The following is a 19,769-nucleotide window of genomic DNA, read 5'->3' as shown; positions in this document are numbered from 1 at the left end:
CTGTAGAGTCCATGTCCCGTAAGCTCTAGCCATTGCCTTGGTTAGTGCTTTTTCTGCCAGCTAAATGATTTCTAATTAGTACAAAATACACGTTTTTTACTAAATTGGCTGAGACCCAGGAAAAGTATTATTAAGTCGAGACCTTTAAGCGTTTATAAAGATCCTCTAGGATTTAACAGATTAGGACTTCATTCAATTGTATTGTTATTTCTTGTAATTTATTAGCATTTTTTTGAAAGGCAAATGAAACATTTATTTCAAAGGGAGAGAGAGGAAATACAGAATTCACACACATAACATTGCCTCAATGTGCAATCTGTTCCTGACAGTAAGCATTCAATAACTTGAACACAAGGGAGGGTTATTCCTGAGCTAAATTCAAGCACTTCTAGTCTCATATGAGTGTTTTGATATTTCATATCATCTTCCTAAGCTGCATATTGTGTAGTGTAACAAATTTATTAAACAAATGGGGGTTATGAAACTTGCTAGTCTATCTATAACAGTTTTTGAAAGGGAAATCTTCTGTGCATTATGACATTGAGAATGCCAGGAACAGATGAAAAATGGGATGAGATTCAGCAACCACTTTTAGGAAAAAGTGTTCCTGCTTTTCTTCAAAAAAATGTTCAGACTATTCAGCCAGTTCATTTAAAAAAAATTGGGACCCATTATTCATGTTTGACAGCAACCACAAGGCATACTTTTGCTTTACTCCCTGCATCACTGCCTCTACTACTGTCTAAGAATTTCTTGAGGTAATCTGTGTAATGAAATCAGTTTGGAAAACTTTTCATTTTCCAGGCATAATACCCTTGAATTACGGTACAGAGGAGTGTTGATCTGATACTAGCTTGGCATTATTTTGGGTCCTAGAACAGAGATTTTATTTAGAATGCTTAGCTGGAGTTTTGATAGTTACACGAACTGATATACATGCTTACCGCAGCCAGCCAAAGCTGTGGTGTTATTGCAGCATTAATTCAAAGTGGATCCCTGCGAGAGCTCAACTTAGGATATAAGCTGAGATGAGCTCTTAGCTACTCAACTGGATCCTAAGGGTAAGTGGCAAATTAAAAATTCATTATTCATTTTAATTGAGGATGATTATCAGTGTTTTAGGAGGCACACTTCAAAGTTCTTCAGTTCCCAGTGCAAAAGAAGGGAATGCTGAGAAAAACTAGAGTCTCTCCTGAGAAAAGAGAGACAAATGAAAGAACTAAAGAGCCTGTAGGATGCAGACACTGCTGAGTACTGTGGATAATTTCCACTTAGCAGGCCAGATTCACAGCTGGTGAATGTTATGTGCAATTCGTGGAGTTATTACACCCATCCCCACCAGCATAGTACTTGACCCCAACTTGGAGTTTTTCCTCAGTATTGTAGTTTGAGATCTCCAAATATTACAGGGAAATGTCTGAAAAAGACAGGAGTGACTCATCAGCTGATGAGAGACCCCTGCAGGTCAGGTGCTATGCTGATGTATTCTATCTAGGTTGCAACGTTCAGTTTTCTGTACGTACTTAGGATTTAAGCAGCTCCTAACCCTAACTCCTAACCCTAACTCCTAACTCCTAAACATGCAATACATGTTTGAGCTATCATAACCTTTGGAGAGTGCCTTTTGTGAGGCTTCTACTGAAATCTAAAATAAGAAATTACAGTAGGGGAGGGAAAAAAGAAAGGGGAAAAAAAAATGGAAGAACACAACAGAGTAGCCAAAACTGGAAACAAAAGATCATGTTCTGTTCTGGAAGTTGTGAGCTGTAGTCCCAAGTTTATGAAGGATGTGTATAGCTTGTGCACTGTTGTTCTTCCTTTGCAACATATGCTTTCGGCCTGTTTGGAACGGGGATTTTGCAGTCATGATGTCTGCCCAGTCCTTCTGTAGGGACTGTCTAATACTTTTTTAGCTATTGTCCAGCTCCAGTGAAGGGAAGCAGAAATCTCAGACACTTGGGTTCCCAAAAGCTTTGGAAAAGAGGCTACTCAGCAGGTGAAGGAGACAGACAACCTTAGGGAAAGGCAGAAGCCATGACCCTGGCCCATGTTCACCCCAAAAGGCAGTGGCTGCTGACCAATCAGCCTGGGCAGACCAGCCCCACGTACACATTCATGGTGCCTCTTACCCAGCCAAGCACAGGGTATGGGAGGTCGGAGAGGGAATGGCAAGGATATTTGACACATCTGTAGGAAACCAGGATGGGTTTGTTGTACTAATTGTGGTTATAGCTTACTTCACCATTCACTGGGACATCCTCACAGAATCAAGTCTTTTTGTTCTCTCTGTAGTTATAGGTAGGCTACACCAAATTTAAAAGGCATTTCTTTTGCTAAAACAGCATTGATCTCTTGTGGTCCTCCTCATCCCTATCTTGTCTATGTCCTATATTCCACCTATTACCCTTCAGATGCTACTTTTCCCTGATAGCTTCGTTTAATTCTGTTAGCACCAGTGAGATCCCTCATTATGCTTCAGGACAGTTCCCATCGATATCTGCACGTGGCCTCTTTCAGGTATCAGCCTCAACAGTCTAACTTGTAACCACCAAGCCACAAGCCCCAGAGCACGTTCCACGGGTGTTTATTTATTCTGTTACCGTGCTCCCTTGCACGTTGTACAGCCTTTGTTTCACCCACAGTACATGTACATCTTTCTGTTACATTTTTGTTGCTCCATCTAGTCAGAGGCATTGAGGCCATCTTGTCTGACAAGTTGCATGTTGCAGACCATAAAATTGCATACATGCACACAGTATTTCTTTCAAGAAACCCGCAATTCTTTCTCTGAATGAGAACAAATTTTTTTGGCAGATAATCCTTCAGCTTCCTGATGTACAATTTTCAGCTTCTTCTGGGCATTTCCTGCTATGCATTTGATTTTTTTTATACTGCTGCATTGCAAAATCCCAATTAATTTATCTCCCCATCCAGCTGGCGCCTTGTAGGGCCCCGCCAGCAGTACTCGAGCTGCTGTGACAGGAAGGGTGGTGTTCCCACCAGCTGTGGGGCATGGAAGTCAGCCAAACCACTTGGGTTTCTGCTCTCTGGCTGCGCCAACCAACAATATCTAAATTTCCTTGCCACCTCTAAGAATGGACAAGACTTTACAGCTAGAATAGTGGGCCATTATAGAAAACCAGTCAGATATATGCAGGACAAAAATGAAATCTAAGTGGTCATTCCATATTATATTAGGACATATAGCCCTAATATAATAAACCCAGTATATAGACAAAAGGGGAGGAGTGAAGCACCTAATCTACATTTGTGTTTACATACTACAGCAGATGATCTTTACAAATCCTGAAGTTTACAGCTGTAGTTATAATGCTGGTGGTGTACTATCATGGAGGCTCAGTAACTCTTTCAGTTGGAACTATTAATTTTCACTCACCAGTTGCAGCAGTTTCTGCTTGTAAAATAAAATGTTGCAGACTTTGATTCTCACACCTGAGTGGCCAGCATCATCTCTTTTGTTTTTCTTTTCATAAAGCAAACATTGCAAACCTGCTGTAACTTATGTAAAATGGAAGCTGACAACATTTCAAGCAGAAATGCAGTTCACACTGAGGTCACAAAAATGAAGTTATCTTTTATAGTCCTTGCAGCCCATCCAAACAGGATTCCTAGTTGAGTCTGTGCAGCTTCCCAGTGTAAGGGGACCCTTGAAATCTCTGGATCAAGATTTCTGAAAACAAAATGAACAAAAGTCAAGACTTGATGCATGGAGTAACTGTGGTGAACTCTTCTAGCCTGGAGAACAGAAGGGACATAGCTGTTGAGCATCACCCCAGGAGGGTACCTCCACAGGTTTGAGGCCACAGCCTCTGCATCAAGGCAATAGCTCTCCTTCTGCTGTAAAAAGATGTTTGCTTTCTTTCCTCATTGTCCCTTTCTTTCTAGTTCTACTAAAAGAATCTGTTGAACTCAGTTGCTAGCAGTGCTTCAGAGTTGCCCGGTCTCATAGAAATGTATCATATTTCAGGTACAGCGCAATACCTGTGCCATGTGATAGGACAGGTTTACATTAGATGTCAGTACATTACTCCCAGTGGTTCAGGAACCTCTTTCTGCATGGGATATGCCGAGATGTGTACTGATTCCAAATTCATTAGCGAAAAAATGCTAAAATCTGAAAATGTCAGGAGAAAAGTCTGTGGTCCTTGAAACCCTTTGAGAGTGATGTTCTTTGTTCTGCCTGCATTGGTTCTTCTGTTGCTGGACCAGATAAGCCGAGACAAGCTTATACTTCTTTTACTTTTTGCGTCATGTCAGCTCTGCACATCTAGTGTATGCTATATTTGCATAAAGCTCCTTCCAGGGAGTCCAGCATTGAGTATAAGCAAGCAGCCTCCTCTGCTGCTTATGCTGAATGAGCAGTCCCCTCCTCCCCCAAGACCCACTGTACCCTTTCCATCACACACTCAGCCTTGCCTAGCCTGCGGTGCAAGAGTTTCAAGTCTGTCTTGCACCTGATTCCTCTTTGGATGTCAGCATTTGGAGCTGCTGCTTGCTGTGATTGCCCTAGGCCTTTGCACATCTAAGTGGGTTTTAATGTCAGCTCAACATAAGCACAAGTACATAAGGAAAAGATGTATGGGGGTAAACACAGGATGCCATCCCAACAAAACCCTGAAGAGTTTGTCAGCTCTTCGGTCCTAAGGTAAATACATAAATGGTAGGAAAAGGAGCAGAGCTGAGGATCTTTGCAGTAATGTAGAACTGCTAATCAAGTACCTTTTGAGGTCAATTAAATGAAAAGGTCTTATTTTCAGATTGTTGGCATTAGGTCACCTTATCTGATTCAAACTCTATAATGTTAAAGTATTTGAGGTATTTATTGTAAGCATTTTCTTTATGTCAAGAGTGTGAATAGTCCCAGCTTTTGTAACAAACGGTGAGGCTAGGAGAGCTGGGCTAGGAAACACAAGAGAGAAGAAGACCAGCTAATGGGTGCAGAGAGCAAAATCCTTCACCATTCAGGCTGTGGAATTGTAATACAAGTTGAAATCATACTTCTTTCTCTGGTGTTTTAGATACAAGGCCTAAATGTTCCTCTGACCATACCTCAGTTCTGTCTGGTTAAATCCTTCCAAGAGTATAAGTGACAAAACCTATAGCTTGAGCTTCACTTCTGCGGTCAGGTTTACTGTGGCTAAAGATGTTTCCAGAAAGATGATGTTTTTAAAATTGCACTTTAAATAGAACAATAGGAGTAAACATCTGAAATTTGTTCTTTCTAAAAAATATGCGGTTTACTTGCTTTTCTTGGTTAAAGAAATGCAAATAACCCTTGTTGATCCTTAAAAAAAATCTTTTTAAATTCATCATCCCTTTATTCCAACATGCCTATTTATCTGTGAGGTTTTTACTATAAAATGCAACACCTTACCATCATGGGTTAAGACTTGTATCCAATCTGCCATTAAAGAACAAGGAATAGATCCCTGTACTCATCGCCTTTCCACTGAGTCTCAGCTTATTAACTGTGACAGTAGCACAGGCATCTCTCCTTTAATAGCACTCCTATAGCAGAGATTGCAGGGAGCATATACATGTTGACATTAATTTTTCAGCTTTCCTTCTTGCTGGTATATTTTAAATTCAGTCAACATTTGGCCAAAGAAATTTTGGGACTTCAAGCACTAGATCTACCCGCTGTATGCAAACTGTTGAGGATGTGAATGAGTAAATGATGACATTCCTAGGTCTTTCTGCTTTCCATGCTCAGGTTTGGCTAATTCATTGTCAATGTCCTTTTCTTTTTCGAACAAACATGTTTTCTGCAAAATGCCAGTTCTGCCACAAGGGCTTCAGTTCAGTTCTGTGATTTTGACTTTGTTCTGTTGTTTAAAAGCTATTCAGCTTAAGCAATATCTTCAGGCAGCAGTGCTGAGCTTCACTAGACATATATGTCTCAAAGCTGCAAAATAAGAAACCATCACATTTCTATAGCATGTTTTATCAAGACATTTCACTTCCAGTGCTAATGAATTCATGCTGGAAGTTTTTGTGAAAATCTTTTTAATCCTCTCAAGTGGCTTAAAAGGCAAATATCTACTTTAAAAGGCTTCTCTGAGAAGCTTACTCTTAATTTCAGTGGGCTCTCAGGCCAGCACTGAATGCTTTCCTTTCCCCTTACATCCTGCATTCCATGTCATGCAGTGGTTTCTAAGGCTGCAATTTTAGAATAGCTTTAAGGTAAAATCCTGTATGTGAGATCTATTCTCCCCATCTCCTCTTCTAAAATTCAGGATGCTAGTTCTATCTTTCACCTCTCACTAGCACTAGTCTCCATGTTTGTGTTCATCAAGCTAAATCAGAAATTGATCCAGCTGAAAACTGACTAGAGAGAAAAGAGAAGAGGCTGGTTTCCTGTTTCTCTGATATGAGTGACCCCAAGGTAATGCAAATGCCCGTGTCAGGATTGAGCAGTCAAAGCTGGGCAGCTGGGCAGCTGCACAGGCTTGGGGCAGACAGAAGCGATCAAGTAACCAGGGTCTCCAAATGACATTTATTTAAATACAGGAAAAAAAAAATATCATCTCCAGAATGAAAGAGTCTGGATAGTTTCACAAGATTCATTGTTATTTTCATGTGCAGATTCATTATTTATCAAGCATAATTTGGCTTTGGAACGAATACTGAAGCATTTTGCAACAGTCACCTTCAGAAATTAAAAAAAAAAGAGAAAAGTAGCAATGGAAATAAAAGATTTTTTAAAAAATCTGCATTTTCCATCAACTTTAATGGTTTCAGCATTTTGTTATTGCAAATCACTGTTCACTGTTTCATGAAAGCTATTTTTTATTCTCCTCTTTGCAGATCGAATTGCACAGAACATCATTAAATCTCATTTGGAGACATGTCAATATACAATGGAGGAACTACACCAGCTAGCGTGGCAAACCCACACATATGAAGAAATCAAGGTTTACCAGAGCAAGGTACAATCCTGTAATATGCTTTTTGTTCTGCTCTCTTTGGTTTGAAATTGTTAACAGTGTAATGTATTTGGCAAGGATATGTTGATGAGTTTCATATAGGTCAAAACAGGCTTTTAAATATCTTTGAGGAGTTGGTTACTGAAAGCAAAGGAGTGACACTTCATAAAAAGAAGCAGCAGCTTTCCAGCATTTTGGGATGTTTGCTAATGTCAAAGCTTAGGCATGGTTATGGAATCCAGCTTTCCATGCTTTGCTTTGTATCACAGGTCTAAACTTTGTGAAGAAATTCAGTTGAGTTTAATGTGATCAGGATTCGATCCACTGTTGTAAGGATTTTAAGAAAATAAGACAACCTAACTTTGTTTCCTTATAATTTTGAAAACACATACCCTTTTTATGTGAATACCTGTCACTTATACACAATAGATAATGACAAACTGAAAGCACTCCTTAAATTGAAGTTGTTCAAAGCTGGGTGGAAAAATGATGTCGTTACACTGCATTTTTGTTCTGCCTCTGCAATTCTCAGGTCAAGTTCAGACTATTTCCCACTGGCACCTCTTCAGATGTAGTCCAGTCAACAGAAATCTTTGTGTCTCTTGCACTGGCACCACTAGCAATGATTCTTCAGTCAGATTTCACTTGGCACATTAACTGATCACACAAGAGACAGAAGAGACTCCAGCTTGTTCTTTGCAAGCTGAAGGGCTATGCAGCACTAGCAAGAATAAAACCACATCACAGCTTGCGGAGCTGTGGCATGCATGTAAACCAAGAGCATCCGTTTACATTTGCGCACTTGTGTGTCCAATGAAAGCGATTATCAAGGAGACAAAATTTTTATGCAATCAGTGTTTAGATTGCAATGATACTTTAATTGTATGTTATTTTAAGTTTCAAATTCACAAAAATATTCTGTTGGATAACTTAATGGCACTGTGCCACTTCTTCCCTAAGAGTACTCTGGGATGTTTACATTGTTTGTGCCACTGTTTGTCTGTCTTGCACAAAAGCCAACATTAGAATCACATTTTAACATTGGACAATGCTTTCTCCCCCTTTGAAGAGGCAATGCCAGAGTTCAGATCACTGGAGCAATCAGCTTGTGAAAATAGCCTTCTAATGAACAGTGTCAGGCACCTTGAGAAGCAAAGATGCTGCTACCTCTGCCTGGGGATGGGGTGAAGTCTGAGGAGTGTGCCTTTCTGCAAGGCCACATGAAGAACTTAATGGACTGATGAACCCGCTTGCTCACTTCTTTGTTTTTTCATTTGTGTTTTCCTGGAAGACCAGAGAAGCTCTGTGGCAGCAGTGTGCCATTCAGATCACCCACGCTATCCAGTACGTGGTGGAGTTTGCAAAGCGCATAACAGGCTTCATGGAGCTCTGCCAGAATGACCAAATTCTCCTCCTTAAGTCAGGTGGGTAAACGCTGGTGGCTTGAGACTGGTTTAGCACCCGGCACATTACAAATTGCTCTGCTCTCTTGTTCTGCAAATTATTTTAATTTTGAAGGAGCCCTAATTTCAGTCTGTTTCATTAGCTACATTAACCCTTTCATATTTTTCCACATTAATCATGTTACTGCCTTCTGATCCTCTTCCCTCTACAGTCAGTTGTGGTTATTAAGTACACGCATGCACACAATCGTTGCAGAAACTACAGTCTCCAACCTGACATGTGGTGGAAGGACCCTTCAAATTGAGCTGGTCGAATCAGTCATCTGCCACCCTGTAAAATCCCCACTTGTTATTAGTGAAACAAGCGCAGGCTCACTGGGGCCTGCCTCTATGGTCATCTCTAATCTTTTTAATGAGACTACAGAAATACCCTCCAGCCAGCGCACAGGAGGGAAAATCCCTGCTGGCGCCAGTTGGTTTCAGAATAAATGAGAGCGGATTATGGCAGTGTGCTCCAGCCATGCTCTCTGTGCGTTCCTGGGTGTGCACGTGTGTGCACAAGGGCAAGGGGGAAAAGGGTTTCCTTCCTTGTCATGGGACTTGGTAATTCCTGTCCTCCGGAAGAATCATGACAAGATTTATCGTGACTATAAAGTAACACCGCCAAACTCAGGAGGACAAAATGGTATGACCAAGTGAACCGCGACTGGTAATTAACTGCATTTACCCTGTCATATCAGTTTCTCGCTCCCTCCGTGTGTAAAAGGCAGGATGTTGTGTGAGGCGGCTCGTTAAAGCAAAAGAAGTGCTTCCTATTTCAAGAGAGAGCTCATCATTAAGGCTGAAAGCCAGTGTACACAGAGGGCTGTGGCTCGGTGTGGAGGTGAACCAAGACGGTGGGCACAGGTGCAAAGGGAAGGGATACAGAGACCCCGGGAACATGCAGGCAACCTCCTGGAAAAACAGAGTCGTAGCATAAGAACTGTTTTTTTTTAAAGCTCATACTAATTTCGAAAATTCTGCAGATGCCAGTGCACCCCCAGTAACTTCCTTCATTTGCCTGGCAAAGCTAAGAACACAGCCGCACCTTCAGCAGAAGATATATTTGGCTGTACTGTCAGACAACTCTGCTTAGCTTCAGCATGTATAAAAATGTCAGGTTTTATTTTCTGGTTTGCTGTTAATGCTGAACAGGAGTTAGAAAATCAGGACTTTTCACTCAAAAGCATGTCTGCAAAAGAATCCGCAGATTCAGAGTTACTCTTACAGGAGGTTTGGATTTAGTTAAAGGGTGCTTAAAATTTTTCCCTTCATTTTCCCAAAGTGTATATTTTTGGAGTTAGGAAATAATAGAGAAAGGTAAAGACAAAAAAAGAAGAGTTCCTTTGGCTATTCCACAACCTGAAAGAAAAAGAAGGGAAACAAAAAGTAAAACCCAGTTTAGGGGTGTTCTTGACAGTACTTTAACTTTTATTTTGTCTCTAAAAACAGTCTGTGATATTCTCCCCTTCAGCCAAATGAAGCTGGGATTTATATACACATTGAACAAAGCTGCTTTTTTGTATTAAAAAGGTTTAATTATTAAAAAGAATTTTCAATAAATGCCTAATTTTCAGGATTAAATATTTCAAATTGAGACTATTTGCCTAGGTCTAAATTCAGATTAAGTCTAGGCTGCAAATTTGCTGCAATGGGGGAAAAATCGACCTAAAGAAAACGTGGTTAGGTTGGACCAGAAATTACCCCTTTCTATACTCAAGACAGAAATATTTTTTCTCTCATTCAGAGACATATCATCTAGATGCCTTCAACGTCTAGATGTCTAATGACTGACGCCTTCCTAAAATCTTCTTGAAATTTGCGATATTCTGATGTTTTGCAGTAATGTATGGTACTTTTGCTGTTTTTCGTGTCTAATAGGCTGCTTGGAAGTGGTTTTGGTGAGAATGTGCCGTGCCTTCAACCCACTCAACAATACTGTTCTGTTTGAAGGAAAGTATGGAGGGATGCAAATGTTTAAAGCCTTGGGTATGTTGGTCTTCTTCTTTTCAACCAATTACCTTGAGCCACATAGTGATGGATTTGTGTTTCTGAAAATAGTGACCCACAATGAAAATCTCCAGTAACTGTTGAATCCCCAAACCTCCAAATCTCTAGGCTGGAACTTAAAAAGAAAAAAGGTGACTCCACTAGCTTCTAGCAGTGATAGATGTTTTTCTTTAATAAAAAAGAACATCATGAGGGTTTTTCAGATAGATTTCTCACTCTGCCCTCTGAAGTTTTGATAAAACAGGAGTTTATGGCAGGACTCAAGCAGTTTATCTTCACAGTTAAGTTATGCTTGATATATAAAATCATTCCCACTAATTATGTCCTGCAGAAGGCAATTTTAGCCCCAGCAATGAGGGGACTAAAGTGATGAACTACCACAAAATATGGACAGGGACTTACCTAAAATACTGCTTTGCCTAAAACGTTTAAGCTCATTTAGATTTATGCATTGAAACAATTGCTTCATTTCTCAACATGATATTGAGTGCTACCTGAAATGTTAATAGCTAAATGGATGTCTTTTGCCTGTCCATTAGACTCATAGATTATCAGAAATTTATTCAGGACGAAACTCAGAGAGAGATACTTGTTTCAAATGTATGTATTTATCGTATAGGTACATATTTTTCTTATTTTGCATATAGATAAACATAATACTACTTTACAAGTTTAAAGCACTTATAAATGTGCATTAGTTGATTTATTTTGGTCTTTATGATGTTTTCACAAATTTTCGTAAATACCTGTACTGTTAATTAATAAAATTATAGATGTGAAAGTTATTTAGGACTGGTCATTCATATCTCTTAGATTTACTATCTATTTAGAAATAGCATTTCTTTCCACATTGGGAAAAGAAAACCCTCTTCTAAGACGTTTGTGCAATTTTTGCAGAAGTCATACCCCTAATTCTTGATAATTTTTGTGCTTCAATGGTTGCTTTAGTGATACATTTTCAGGGTAGGTGGAATTTTATAGCTGATGAAAGGCACTTATTTTAGAAGTACAGACATTCGCTCACAACTTTTTTTGACACCAAGCAATCCACTTTTCATGGCAGGTTAAAGAACTGATAAATTTCTAGCATTGATTTTGTCCTCTGTGGCCTGCAGGTTCTGATGATCTGGTGAATGAAGCGTTTGACTTTGCAAAGAATTTATGTTCCTTACAGCTGACTGAGGAGGAGATTGCCTTGTTTTCATCTGCAGTTCTGATATCACCAGGTAATTTTTCATTCCAAACACCACAATGATTTTTTTTCATCCTTGTCCACCTCTATTTCTACCTACTTAAACAACTGTTTAAGCTATATTAAGCAATATTAAACAATATATTAAGCAATATTAAGCAACGTATTAAGCAATGGAAGAATACCTGAATTACTCAAACATACCTCACTCTCTTTTTGTTGACTATTATCAATTACACATACAGGAAATAGATCCAAAGTGTGGGGGTAGCAGACATGGAGCAGGTGTGTGCAGACAAACAGTGCAGACTGGCGTTCCTCCAGACCACATACAGAGAAGCATGGTGGTCAAGAAGGTGCATGTTCATCCCAGTATTTTCAGGGAGCTCAAACCTCACAGCCCTGAGCAGCTTATATAGTCCCTAACTATGATGGGCTTTTTCTGTGGGTATAAGAACATGAGTAGTAAAAATCTGTATGAGGTCCTGTCTGAATTTAGCTCCAGGTGAGAGGTGGTGATTCCAGGGGCAACATGCTCTTTTTCACGTATTCATATATCATAACTCTGCACAGGCAAGCATGCATTCAGTGAGTGCTGGCTGGCTGACCACAGAAGAGAGTTTTTTGTGATTGAACTGACTCAGAAGTTGGATCTAGTAGATAAACTCACAGTTTAGTGTGGGATTTTTAAACATGCCTCAGGGGAGGTAGACTCCCAGTTCCCACTAAGAGTAACCTCTTGAAAGGCCTTTACAAAAAAAAACCACCATTAGTTATATTTCCAGCCTGTTCTGCTAAAGACTTCCTCTAGGTCACTTTGCCCTTTTGCACATCTGTGGTGGAGATTATGTTAGGCAGAATTAGACTAGCACAGATGGTGTCAACATGTTCATTCTCATCGTTAATGACACCTACTGAAAGGACTCTGCTCCTTTTATTTTCCCTTTGAGCAGTTCTTGCAGTCATCTGCTCAGAGGTTAAATGGTTGAGCTGGTGGCTCTTCATGGTGTTAGGCCAGTATGTTCCAGAGAGGACCCTCCAAACAGCCACCATTTCCACCTCAGAGGTATCCTAGCTGTGCATAGGGGTGAGAGTTGCCTGTGCACTGTCCCCCAGATGCCCTGACTTCCTCTGGGACAGGGGACTTGCAGTGTCCTGATGAGTCCCTGTCCATCAGCCCTCCCTCAGTGTGAGAATACCAAAGCTGTGAGCATGACAGAGATGTGCAGCCAGTGCTTGCTCCTGGTTAGTATTAGTGGCCTGTTCAGCAGACTGACTCAGTGCAAAGCTGAAGACAAACTGGAAATTTATTTTGGATCTGGGCTGTGAAGTTCTTCAGTAAGATGTTAACAGAGACTGCAGAAGATGGTTTCAGTGTTACCAGCTGACTTCACGTTATGAAGCCAAGAGGAGCAGGAAGAGGGTGGTGGGATTCTGTATTTCTCTTTTGTAACAGCTGGAGGTTTTTTTACTCTTCAGTTTATTTTCTTACAGTTAGAAACAGGAAAAGTAGGAGTTAGCTAAACAGACAGAAACAATAAGATCATTTTGAAGCTGACTTTAAAGCTGTTTGGATCAGATGGGGGCCTCTCATCTGTAGGGAAAAAGAGAATCTAGTTATGTAATTTCCAGCCAAATTGAAAAGAAGTCATGTTTCTGTCTCCCAGGTAATCTTGGAAGGGAGAAAAAGTTATAGCCCTATTCAACAAAATCTGGTTGCAGAAAGCTTCTAGCTGGGAGTGTCCCGTGCCTTAGGCCTGGGCAAAACCTATTTAAGTAATGGAAAGTTTCCCATTGATTTTAATGGATTTTGGATCATGCAATTTATGAAATGTGCTTATGTGCAGGTAGCCATTAGATGGACATCAAAATTCTGATTTGGCTCTGCAGTTCTACATATGTCCCTTTAGTTTGCAAAGCACAAAAATCTCTTGCATTCTGCCAGCAGCTCATGTTGCCTGAGTATCCACACTCATTTCTACTTCTTGCAGCTGTGCTAAGTATTTGAAAAAGCTAGCAACTCAGCACTGGCTTTGAGCCAGCCGTATTGCAGGCATGTGTTGTAAAAGCTTCTCCATTAACTCTAGTAATGCATTTCAGTCCTGATAGAAATCAGTCCTGATACAGTCTTTCAGAGCTGGATGTCTCCTGAGTAGCAGCTTATGTTTCTGCTAAGTAGTACAGATAAGGAGAAGCAATTCCAAGGTTTTTTTCACTATAATCAAGCTTCAAGGTTGAAAGCAGTGCTGCAAGATTAGATATTTCAATAATCCACAGTTCCCCATTTCACATCGGAGTTGTCTTTTTCCTACTTGCAAACAAGAGGACACATGCAGTGTCTCCTACCCCTTTAACCAGGAAAAAAAAAAAAAAGTGAAAGTGCTTGATGCATGCTGACTGCTTATTTCTGTAGTCTGTAAGCATGTGTCTCTTTAGTTTTAGAAAGTGCAATAAGAAATAAATGATGGGCTGCAGCAGCATGTACATGAGTGAAAGGAATATCTCTTCCATAAAAGGCTGCAAATTTGGATTGTGCAAATAATTCCCATTTCAGCCGGGTTGCTAAATTTGTGAGTGGGAAGGCAGGGAAAATCAGTACAGATCGAACTGACTGAAATTTGTCATTTATTTTCTTACAAAAATGGTAATAGTAAACAATAGAGAAAGAAATAATTTCCTTCCACACTACATGTTCTGGTTTCTTCACAATAAAGTGTTGCATCTTGGGAACATATATAAAAATTAAAAAATGAAGCACAGCTTCACAGAAGTACTGGCACCAGTCCTTCCATCCCCTAATATAGGTACACAAAGATTCCCTATGGGAAGTACTTATATTCAAGTTTCTTTTCTACAGAAGCTAACATCCTGAAGGGTGATTCTTGTGCCCTTGATCTCAGTGTTTAGGTAGTTTACAGGAAACGAGAGTGGTTCCATCGGGAGCAAGGGGACCTAAGAACATCCATTAAAACAACTGCTGAGGTTGCAAAGCCCAGTGTGAGACACATTTTCCATCTGATTTAGAGCCCAAATCCAGATTTTCCACTTTAGGGTGGACATAACCACTCTGCTTGGAAGTGGTTCTTTAACTTGGTTTCTGATTTCAAAGGTTAAAACATTGTAGAAGGAATGCAGTAAAGGTTGTAGAGGCATCTCCATCTGCAAACATGCCAGAGCCAGGTGGTAGGATACTAACCTGGTTACTCTGTGTGCCAGTCCCTCTTCTGAAATTCTGACTGGCCATGTTCCTTTTTTCCGTCTTCCTTTTTGCAAAAGCAGATCTTGTAAGTTGTCCCTCATCTTCTTTCCTATGCTATTCTCTAGCCTAGTGGCCTGTGCACTCTTTAAAGATACAAAAGCTCAAAACCCAAAAGGAAAAATACAGAATTTAACTGCTGCTTCTTATATCCTGTATGGGTAGCTACTGATCTATTGACTTTTTCCTGTGCTTTCGTGAATATAACTAGAGATACCTGAGGAATACCAGCTGAATTTGCAGATGTTTTTCAGGTGCCAGAAACCATATTTGGGAGACGAACTTAATATCCATTGTAAAAGTTCTAGTCATGAATTTAAGAATTCATGTGTTATATGCAGTATGCTCCATGACAGATAAGTGATTAAACCTGTCCTCCAACAGCCTCAGTTTATTTTTAAGCTTATTCTTATGACAGAAAGATAAGTCCTTAAGGATTGCTCTCTATGATAAATCTTTTTAGCTCCAGTCTGCCACAATAGGCCTTAACACTATTGAAAGGCATGTTTTTGCAATAGAATAAAATTTGGTGCCTAACCTGTGACGTCTAAATATTACTGTGTGCTTATTTGTGTAGATGCTGTGTGTGCTCTCAGCTAATTCTGTTTCTATAGCCACTGGTGGCAGAGGATCTGTTGGCTTACCTTCTGGGAGCATGATTCTCTAAGATTTGCAAAAAGATTATTTTCTTTTCCTGATCATCTGTTAATTAGCTAGAGGTTTGGTTTTGTCTCTTTTCACAGTACTTGGTGCTGGACACTTTTCATACACTGCTCCCTATAGACAGTCAAAGACAGAATCCTACTCTTCCTATGATGAAATAGTGTTCAGCTCCAGCCTCTGTGGCATGTGTGTTCATTGAAATGGTCAACTTATACTATTTCTACGGATTATTTTAGTGACTGGGAGTGACTGAAAGAGCTCTGAAAGTGAAAGGGATTTTCCTGCACTTTTCAATTTGTACATGAAGATTCGTGCCCTGTGATAAAATAGATTTTATTTCCTGTTTGAAAGCTAAAATCTATACCCAAGAACTGGTCTGGATTGAGGGAGAGAGGGAGGAAGAAACAAGTTGGCAGCATGGGAAAACAGAAGATTTAATGGTGCTGTAAACGCAATGTATTAATGCTTTTGGGGTTGTCTTGGGGTCTTCTGCTTCTCTTTCTGTGTGTTTCTCTCCAGAAGCTATGACTTGTGAGAATATAGATCTTAAGGAAGATCTCCTGCACTGGGGGTTTGAGTTCAGTGGAAGCCATATAGGCTTTCTAACAACTGTGTCTATAATTGTTATTCTCCCAGATAAACTTCTATTCTGTGATGTTTAAAAAGAGAACATTTTTAAATAATGAGAAATTTGCACTTCAAGACATTGCAACAACTCATAATTCTTTTGAATTATTAAAGAAATTCTTTTGAAGGAAGCCATTTCTTTTTATTCAGAATATAATATTTGGTCTGAAAATGTTAGCCTAGTAAATAATGAGATATATTTTATTTTAATTTTTAAATAACTATATTCTATTATTTTCAAAGAACTATTTTGATCAGTATTATTTATTATTTATGCATTAAGACACTGAGATAACATGACATGTTTTTTCACCTAGCCAGTATGAAGTTAGAAGAACACTGATTTTACCAACAGAGAATAATAAAATGGTTGGGCCTCATTTCGTTTCTGCTCTCATCTTTATCTCTAATATCTTGGTTTAAACAAAAAGATGCAGAGCCAATATTGTGTTCCTGTACACTTTGTATCTGTTAGTTAAAGTCTCAGGTGATCCTTTAATGGATTAAGATACTTTGCCTCTGAAACCATGTCTTAATTATCAACAAGTCCTTCCTCATGGGAATTATGACTGCCGTGAATGCTTGCCAGCATGGGACACTGTGTTCATCCATGAGCATGCCCCACATCTGTATATTCTTGACTTTAGCTTTTGCTTTCCTTTTTCTCAGATCGAGCCTGGTTAATAGAGCCAAGGAAGGTCCAGAAGCTTCAGGAAAAGATTTACTTTGCACTTCAACATGTGATCCAGAAGAACCACCTCGACGATGAGACTTTGACAAAGGTGAGCTGTTAAAAAAAAGAGCCGAGCACTCCTTGATCATAACTTTTTTTTATAGCTATTTCTCCCTGTATTGCCTCATTAATGTAAGTTAAAAGCAGCACACTACATGCTTGCGAAGTATAGGAGAAGTAAGGCTTGTTTTACGCTTGTCCCTGGTTCCTCTTACTCTATTTTTTGTTCAACCCACTAATCTTTATAACTGGTACCCTAGCAAGAATGAGACTGCCTTTAAAAAGTACCCCTGGAGGCAGTTCCTGTTAAGTGCATTTTTGGCACTTGGCTAAAATTTCCAGGACAGTTGTTTTCAGACTCTTACGGTAAGAACAATGTCTAGTCCTTTGGATGGGTAGTTTTGATGGAGTTCAGAGTATGGTGTTCAGTTACCCAACAAGATGTTAATGTAGTTCATTATGGAAACTGCAATTTATACTAAATTTGCCTTGTCCCTCTTCCTTTTCTTTTTATTTTGATGTCTCACAGTTAATAGCCAAGATACCAACCATTACTGCACTTTGCAACTTGCACGGAGAGAAACTACAGGTATTTAAGCAATCTCATCCAGATATAGTGAACACACTATTTCCTCCATTGTACAAGGAGCTTTTCAATCCAGACTCAACCACTGGCTGCAAGTGAAGGGGATAATAGAATTTTCACGTAGTCATGGAATGCATCACTATTAAGACAAAAAGAAATGTTTTCATGAAGAACTGTTTAAAAATGTCACTACTGCAACACTAGGAATGTCCTGCACTTAATAGAATTATTTTTCACCGCTACAGTTTGAAGAATGTAAATATGCAACTCTGAGTGGGGATGTCTTTTTTCTCTTTTCTTTGTTTACTTTTTTTTTTTGAACTGAAAATGAATATACAAATATAGGACACTGGGTGTTACCTTTTTTTTTTATTTTATTTTATTGAGGGATGTTTTGGGAGACAACTGTTCCTAGAATTTTATTGTAGATATACATGAGAATAGAGCAGTACTTTGCAGTATTACTCTTGCTGCTTATTGTTCAAATATAATTTAAGAAAATTCCACTTATTAGACTTGCCTATTTCTATGTTTTTAGATAGTTAATGCATGTGGAAATTTGTAGCTGTCTTGGAAATTATGATGCATGTATGGAATATACACATATATATATGTGCTATATACTTTTATATATATATATATATATATATGTAAGTATTATATGCATACATGCTGTAGCTTAAAAATCCCATGCCTACTTTTAAAGGATACTCAGCCCGTCTGTCATGTATTTCTTACTCTCCAAGTAATGTATTAGATTTACTTTGGGCAATCAAGATTTGCTTTGCCAGTCAGAGTTAAATTATCAGCTGCCTATGTGTAATGACAGGATCACTTCTGAGATATGTGTAATGTAGTGCATGTGTGCAGTCTGTAAATGAAACATTAGGAATGTATCAATGGTGCAAAAGCCTTGTCTGGATGATTTTAGTGGAGAAAAGAAAAGGTTTTTTTAATTTTCTCCCTGTTGCAGGGATAGAGCATATATAAAAGTGAACATTGTAGGACCTGATGTCAGTAAAGTATCTGAAACATGGAGTAAAAATGTAGACTATCCCACACGTACATTTTTCTGATTCCACACATGATTTTATTTTATATATACTGCTTTGAAAAGCAGTTGCAAGGTTTGGTTTGGTTTTTGCTGAACTCAATGGGAAGACATGTAGTGAAAGTCAAAACCATAGGAAGCCTACAATGTAGCTCTGAAGAGTCGCAGCAGAGGGAGGAAGGGAGGGAAGGAGGAAGAAGGTCAAACCAAGCAATGTCCGTGGTTATGAAGGCAAACATGACTATCACTGTTACTGTCACAGCCGTCATCTAGATGGGACTGATGGTTTCCATTACACACATACATTTATGTATGTTACATACATATGCATATATGTATGTATATATCTGTATGTATATAAGTGTATATATCTATACATATATAGGGTTGATTTTAGATGCACTTCAGGAGGGGAGAAAAGGATTGGGTCTTTCTTTTTGTCTATCTCTGAATTGACTTTATGTGCATTTGCTTGCAAAACCAAAGGCAAACACAGAGGGGAATGGAAGACTGCCATGGACTTAATCTTGTGGATTAATTGTTTAATCAGCAGTCACGATTAATGTATTTGGATTCTGCCAGAGATACAAAACATAGACTTTTTAGCTATGGAAGAGGGATTCAGTTTCTGCTACGGCTCTGTCCTTACCATCACTTTTACCCGTTGTGAGCTTTTTCAGAGACTTCTCCATCGGGGACACCAGTGGAGGGAGCAGAGCAGAAACAAGAGGAAGCAGGCAGTAGTGAAGAAATGAAGCGAAGGCAGAATCACAAGCAGATACATTTATTTTTTTCAAATCACATAGGAGTCAGTGCAATCTGAGGCAAGGCGAGGAGGAGCATGCTGGCAGTGAGGCCAAAGGACCTGCCATCTGCCAGGCTGCATGGCAGAGTGGTGTCACAGGGAGCCCACAGGGACACAGCTGGGCCCCAGGGTGGGGCAAGAAACTTGGTTTGTTGCAGTGATAAGTTAATGCCTCCAGCTTTTCCAGCAGACTTGCACAGCTCTGCTCTCAGTTTTCTGTTCCCTTTTCTGCATGACCAGATAATTCACAGCCTATGCCAAGTGCTTCGTGGAGTTTTCCCTTGCCCTTTATCAGTTGATTTGCAAGTTTACGTACATGTTTCATGACAGAATCCAGTCCAGACGACATCAACATTTGTTTGCTTTGTTTCAGAAATGCCAGACCAGATACAAGTGCAGTTACAAACTCTCAGCTGTAACTATTTCTCTGTAGGTCCATTGCAACTTCAAAAAGAAA

The 19,769-nt window shown here is 39.5% G+C and overlaps 1 protein-coding gene across 1 annotated transcript in view; it reads left to right on the top strand.

The window, feature by feature from the left end:
• RORB (RAR related orphan receptor B) overlaps positions 1 to 17,555 on the top strand; it is a gene marked incomplete at its 5' end in the record, with an annotated part of 35,819 nt that extends 18,264 nt beyond the window's left edge. The window contains 6 exons of the mRNA XM_068422889.1: positions 6,829 to 6,950; positions 8,239 to 8,371; positions 10,271 to 10,378; positions 11,515 to 11,625; positions 16,807 to 16,919; positions 17,400 to 17,555. Coding sequence (XP_068278990.1) covers positions 6,829 to 6,950; positions 8,239 to 8,371; positions 10,271 to 10,378; positions 11,515 to 11,625; positions 16,807 to 16,919; positions 17,400 to 17,555 — 743 coding nt within the window. The remainder of the gene's footprint in view (positions 1 to 6,828; positions 6,951 to 8,238; positions 8,372 to 10,270; positions 10,379 to 11,514; positions 11,626 to 16,806; positions 16,920 to 17,399) is intronic.
• Positions 17,556 to 19,769: the final 2,214 nt, after the last annotated feature.

Source organism: Nyctibius grandis, chromosome Z (genome assembly GCF_013368605.1).
Source record: "Nyctibius grandis isolate bNycGra1 chromosome Z, bNycGra1.pri, whole genome shotgun sequence".
NCBI classification, from domain to species: domain Eukaryota; kingdom Metazoa; phylum Chordata; class Aves; order Nyctibiiformes; family Nyctibiidae; genus Nyctibius; species Nyctibius grandis.
The sequence above is the reverse complement of the archived record's forward strand: the minus strand, read 5'-3'. Positions and strand labels throughout refer to the sequence as shown.